We start from the raw sequence: 6,393 nt of genomic DNA, 5'->3' as shown, positions 1-6,393 counted from the left end.
GCGCGAACCGCACCAGGGCATTCACCCGAACAGGAGCTAAGCAGATTCTCCCGGGTCGTGTGTCGGTCGCTGGGATTCGGTTGACCGATTTCTAGCGCCAACAGGTCTATTAACAATACTATTTGAAAAAATCTCACCCTATTAAATAAGAACTGATTTTTGCATGGTTAAAATATTAAATATTTCACTTTTTTAGCACAATTAAATATTAAACAACAAATTTACGTACAATTAAACAAGTACATGATTAAGTCATGGTAAACATGTTAATAACACTACAAGCACTATTCCTCTAAATTTTTGCATGGTTAAAATATCTATTTTTTTGAATTTTAAAATGAAGATAAGTATTATGACCATTATAACCTATTACTAAGTTAAAATTAATAACTTTACCATGTTTGATATTTGACCGCATCTAATATTTTACAGTGTATCTAACTAACATTAAGCTACCACATCATTTTTCCAATTTTTATGAATATTATTTGCTTTACTACAATTTACTACACAATAAATTAATGCAATAGTAATTGTAAAAGAAAGAAAAATAAAAGGATGTTTAGACCGGAGTAATCAAACCCGGTACGGTACTGAAGGGGTGTTTAAGTGGCCGATCCCTTCGGTCCTCCACAACACTTAGCCACGTTTCTTCTTCCCCGATCCGCCGCCGCCCCCGCGCCCCGTACGCCCCCGTCGCCCCGATCCGCCGCCGCCGCTGCTCGCCTCGTCCGCCGCCCCCGGCGCCGCCCTCGGGTCGCCGCCCTCCGGCCGCCGCCCCCGGCGCCGCCCTCGGGTCGCCGCCCTCGGGCCGCCGCCCCCGCGCGCCGTACGCCCCCGACGACGCCGCCCCCGTCGCCGCCCAGCGCAGCTCCGCCGCCTCCCTCCCCGCCCCACCCCGGTTTCCTACTCGTAACTGCATCCATGTCAGAATCACGGTACCAATTAGCACGCGCCCAGTTCAATGGGGTCAACAAGTTCATCGCGTGTCAGCTTTCCACAGAATCTAGTCCGTTGATAGCCCTATCAAACTACTTCAACCTAACAGTAGGCCCAGAATGCAAGGACTTCCCTCCCTTTGCGGAAGAGAGTATGCTCAGTAAACCCATAATGACAGCACTAGAGTATACTGTGTCACACTATGCCAAACATAATATTAGTGTCCCTGGTTTCCTCAACAAAGAACGTTTGCTGCAAATTGTGCCTTCACTGGCAAAAGGGCTTCATCTGATTCCAGGATGCCGAAGGTGCGGGCAATGTTTTCAATCTAGTTGGTGGTTTTTGTTTCTAATTGCTTAAATTCACTATCTTGGTATATGCCGTGTTAGTCCCAAAGATTTTAGCTTATGTTTCCGATTCATGTCAATATGTCATAATATTCCCTGTAATAGCTACTCCTTTAGTAAATGTAAGTTTGTGTTTTCTGTTGTTTATTCATTATACTGATTCATTTCATAATATGTTCCTTATAGGTGTCAAGATTTCATAGCATGTGATGAGCTCTACTTGTTTTATGTTCTTAATATTAAAGTCATACATGGTTGGGTGTGTGATCCGAATGACAAAGAGTTCTTCAGTGTTCTTGGCAATTGCTCTCGTAGTACCCTGCTGAAATCAATTAGTCGGCCGGGAGGACTTGCGAAACTTGTAGAAGGCACCAGTAATCCGTCATCTTTGAGTGAGTTTTTCTATTCAACTTGTTAGTCTAAGATACTGTGCGTCAAAGGGTTTTTTCTTCCCTTTTCTTTATTTACTTGTATGTAGTGAAAGGATTCAAGGGTTTGTTTAGTCAGGCCTAACGATTTATATACTTGTATCTAGGTAAAAAGATTCAGAAGTTTGCTGAATCAGGCCTAACAAAATATGGGTATGCTTTTTTGATTCATAGAACCATTGTTTTTCTCTTAACAATTATGCACGAAGTTAATATGCAATTTTTGTACTGTTCCAACAATTTAGGTTGCGCATCTTACACGAAGAAATAGGCGAGCGTCAACTCGCAATAATTTGCATCAATGATCAGTTTGACGTTATCTATAAGGTACGAAATCAATCATGCCCCTGATCATAAAATTCTTTTATCCATGTGTTTTTATGATACTTGTGTACATGCAGTGCTCTGGTGATCTGTTTGTACTAGAAACAGATGGGCACGTTCTGACAAAATTTGGAGAAGCCCTGTGGAAAAGGTTGACGCTGGTATGTGATGTTACACTCACTCTAACCAGTTTTTGGAGTTTGGTATTATAATACCATTTGATATCTTTGTCCCAACCCAAATGACAGACGGAAGAAGAGAGCTTCTATGTTACCATGCATTTTGATCCAGTCAAGGGGCAAAAAAATATCCACAAGGTATGTTTTTTTTTCTTTTTTACAAGCAAAGATAGTAAGCTCCAGTTACGGTGACATTCTTGCTAGTTCAAGTAAAAGCCGAGCTCTTTAGAATGTTGCTGATACATGTCATACTGCTAGTGTGTTTTGTTTCTGGTGTAGCAAAATCTCTTTCCTCTGGCAGTAATTAGCACTTTTGCCAAATGCGAGTATATTTGGGTCTGTTTTGTTCTTGACCAAACCTTGCTAGAATTCGCCACACATCAGTGCGCCTAACTTCAGCTGGCATTTTCTTGGGCAACGGCTTAGGTATTTTTCTGGCAAGCCTTGCCAAAATTCTGACGTCCATTTTGTCCGCTGCAAGTTGCGGCGTGGCTGCCTTGGGTAATGAAGTAAACAGGCCCTTCATCTACACCATCTTCATAATTTAAGCACACAACCCCTCTCATCTAGAGTTGCCAGCCAAAGTTTCTTGGCAACTGCACAATATAAAAAAAAAAGTCTAGAACGATTTTTTAGCCTTTCCCTTTGACCAGGGTGTTTCTAGTTGGTTTACTTGTTATAAAACATCAAAGAAAACAAATTGAATCCGATACAGCAGACCTATGTCACTATGTGGTTAGCGTTACTAAATAATTTATTTCTGTGTATTCAGTCCTTGTATCCACACTGTTATGCATCCAAGACTTCATTTTTTATTGTCTGACTGCTAATGAAATAACAGGCTACTGAGTGGTTGGAAAGGAAGCTGTCAGATGTGGATGATTGTGGTGACAAAGGAAAAGAACAAGCCTCCAAGAAAGGAAGAGATAGAAGTTCCCAAGTCAGCAACGTCGGCATCTGGGGAGATAAAGCAAAAGGAAGAGGCTCCTGAGCCAGAAACATCTGGATACGATCCTTCTGTTTCTCATGTGTCCCCACCTGAGAAAGAAGACGAAGATGCTAAGCCACCAACAATTGCTGACCGTTTTCTCAAGTTTCTGTCAGAGTAAGCTTCACTCTAGAGTTCTGCTAAAAATAAATAAATCACTAGGATTTTTACTTAATTTTGAATAGCCAGGTTTCGAGCATGAATTATATCCATATTAGAACCTTTTTATATAATATACAAATGTTTCATTGGGACCAGCACAGATGTTCTGGTAAAAGTGTGTATTAGTAAACGCCAGGCGTTGGTAGAGGTATTTTGTAATAATTATTGACCTCCATAAATCTTATGTGTACCGTGTTAAAAAATAGCAGCAGGAGGAACCTGGTGGACAGGGGGAGTTTTGATTTTTTTTTTTGAGAAAATGGTAGAGTTTTGATAAAGAAAAAGAAAAGAAAGCTGAGGGATCGATTGGCCCAGCTCAATCATCGCGACCGGGCCACGGAACAGCCCACACGAATCGACTACGGCATGCGCCCCGCCTGCTAAAATGTTGCACGGACAGCATACGGCCCGTCCCGTCCTTCCTCGGTCCTCCCCTTCCTCCTGACGCGACGATCAAACTGACCGACAGCCTTTCGATTACGGCGGCGCCGCCATCGCATCGCCTCAATCGCATCTCGCTCTCCAATTGCGTCCTCCACGCCGATGGCTTCCACGGCAACTTCTTACTCCGGAGCGCCACCACCGCCATGGCCTTCACCAGTTGGGGGACCAGCATCGAGGATATAAAAAGGAGACTTTAATCTACGAGCATTAATGATTAGCCAGCGCTTGGTAATTTGTCTGAATAGTCAAACAAGAAATATTGAGCTTGCACGCATACTTGCAGCATGTATTCGAAACATTGTAAGAAAGTCGTGTATACGAGCCATCGTCGATTTCTTTCTGCTAAACACCCGTCAGGAAAGAAAGAGAAACATTTCGAAGGGGAGGAAGAAAAACGTACTAAGCCCGTTCACCGTAATGGTAAACGTATATTTTCTATGATAAAGGATGTAAGGGTAGTCTTTGGCAATGAGTCTGGTAGCCAACTTATTCCGAACGATGAGGATGGACATGCACCCATGTGGAAGAAGAACTCTATATTTTGGGAGCCACCTTATTGGAAAGTCCTTGAGGTCCGTAATGCAATTGATGTGATGCACCTGATAAAAAATCTTTGCGTGAACATGCTTGGCTTCCAGGGTACATATGGAAAGGCAAATGATACAATTGAAGCACGTCGAGACCTGAAATGTATGAAACAATGAGATGAACTACATCTGGAAAAGAGATATGATGGACATTACTTGCATCCTGCCAGTTACACTCTCAACAAGGAAGAGAAGGAAAGCATGTTTGAGTGCTTGAATAGTATCAAGGTCCCACCAGGCTACTCTTCGAATATACAGGCAATAATAAATTTTAAAGAGAAGAAATTCATAAATCTAAAGGCCCATGACTGCCACGTAATGATGACACAATTGCTGTCTATTGCAATAGGGGTTTTCTACCAGAGAATGTGAGAATAGCAATCGTGGAGCTCAAGGAGGCAGGTTGATGTTGAGCTGGCCGTATTAGCGCAGCTCCACCGCCTCCCTCGCGGCCCCCAACCCGATTTCCTGCTCCGTAACTAGCATCCATGTTAGAATCACGGTGCCAATTAGCACGCACCCAGTTCAATGGGGTCAACAAGTTCATCGCATGCCAACTTTCCAAAGAATCTAGTCTGTTGATAGCCCTATCAAACTACCTCAACCTAACAGTAGGCCCAGAACGCAAGGACATCCCTCCCTACGCGGAAGAGAGTATGCTCAGTAAACCCATAATGACAACACTGGAGCATTTTATGTCATGCGTTGCCAAGCTTCCTCGTTACCTTGACCTCCCCAGCAAGGAACGTTTTCTGCAAATTGTGTCTTCACTGGCAAAAGGGCTTCATCTGAGTCCAGGATGCCGAAGGTGCGGATAAAATATTAAAGAACTGATTTTTGCATGGTTAAAATATTAAATATTTTAAATTTTTTTAGCACCATTAAATATTAAATAATAAATTTACGTACAATTAAATAAGTACATGATTAAGTCATGGTAAACATGTTACTAACACTATAGGCACTATTTTTTTAAATTTTTGCATGGTCAAAATATCTATTTTTTCGAGTTTTAAAGTTAACATAAGTATTATGACCATTATAATCTATTACTAAGTTAAATTAATAACTTTACCATGTTTAATATTTGACCCTATCTAATATTTTTATAGTGTATATCTAATCAATATTAAACTGCTAAATTATTTTTTAAATTTTTATGAATGTTATTTGATTTACTACGTAATAAATTAATACAATAGTAATCGTAAAAGAAAGAAAAATAAAAAAATGTTTAGGATACCAGATGGTAGATACACCCGGTGCTTTACTAAAAGCGGGAGCCTTTATTAGCGGGTGCCTTTATTAGCGGGTGGGCTTCCCCGAGGTGGGGGGGGGGGTTTAAGAGGCCGGCCCCTTCGTCCAACACAACACTTAGCCACATCTCTTCTTCCCCGATCCGCCGCCGCCGCGCCCTCGGGCCGCCGCCCCCGCGCCCTACGTCGCCGCCCCCCCACGGCGCCTCCGCTTCCTATCGGGCCACTGCCTCCCCCGTTCCCCTCTTCCGCCGCCTCCCTCCGCGCCTCCACCCCGGTTTCCGCTTCCTATCGGGCCACTGCCTCCCCCGTTCCCCTCTTCCGCCGCCTCCCTCCGCGCCTCCACCCCGGTTTCCGCTTCCTATCGGGCCACTGCCTCCCCCGTTCCCCTCATCCGCCGCCTCCCTCCGCGCCTCCACCCCGGTTTCCGCTTCTTATCGGGCCACTGCCTCCCCCGTTCTCCTCTTCCTGCTCGGTTGCTCCGTAACTAGCATCCATGTCAGATGCTCGGTACCCATTAGTACGCGCCCATTTCAATGGGGTCAGCAAGCCCATCGCGTGCCAGGTTTCCCCAGAATCTAGTCCGTTGATAGCTATATCAAACTACCTCAACCTACAAGTAGGCCCAGAATGCAAGGACCTCCCTCCCTACGCGGAAGAGAGTATGCTCAGTAAACCCATAGTGACAGCACTAGAGCGTTTTAAGTCATGCGTTCCGTTATTGAGCAGGAAGTCCGCT

At 43.8% G+C, this 6,393-nt stretch overlaps 1 protein-coding gene across 1 annotated transcript; it reads left to right on the top strand.

The window, feature by feature from the left end:
• The first annotated feature begins 844 nt into the window (after positions 1-844).
• LOC101761229 (uncharacterized protein YGL082W) lies at positions 845-3,613 on the top strand. Its single transcript, XM_004966316.3, has 7 exons — positions 845-1,247; positions 1,473-1,678; positions 1,822-1,867; positions 1,960-2,041; positions 2,116-2,199; positions 2,287-2,355; positions 3,059-3,613. Exons 1-7 carry the CDS (start codon positions 925-927, stop codon positions 3,206-3,208), a joined length of 960 nt encoding a protein of 319 aa, XP_004966373.1. The 5' UTR covers positions 845-924; the 3' UTR covers positions 3,209-3,613.
• The last annotated feature ends 2,780 nt before the right edge of the window (positions 3,614-6,393 follow it).

Source organism: Setaria italica, chromosome IV (assembly GCF_000263155.2).
Source record: "Setaria italica strain Yugu1 chromosome IV, Setaria_italica_v2.0, whole genome shotgun sequence".
NCBI lineage: Eukaryota > Viridiplantae > Streptophyta > Magnoliopsida > Poales > Poaceae > Setaria > Setaria italica.
The sequence above is the reverse complement of the archived record's forward strand: the minus strand, read 5'-3'. Positions and strand labels throughout refer to the sequence as shown.

What these genes read in the sequence shown, in the direction of transcription:
- LOC101761229 (XM_004966316.3), top strand. Translation starts at nt 925, where the DNA reads ATGTCAGAATCACGGTACCAATTAGCACGCGCCCAGTTCAATGGGGTC. An exon ending in CAGTAATCCGTCATCTTTGA is followed by an intron (nt 1,679 to 1,821) that starts GTGAGTTTTTCT and finishes ACTTGTATCTAG; the next exon opens with GTAAAAAGATTCAGAAGTTT. An exon ending in GGCAAAAAAATATCCACAAG is followed by an intron (nt 2,356 to 3,058) that starts GTATGTTTTTTT and finishes ATGAAATAACAG; the next exon opens with GCTACTGAGTGGTTGGAAAG.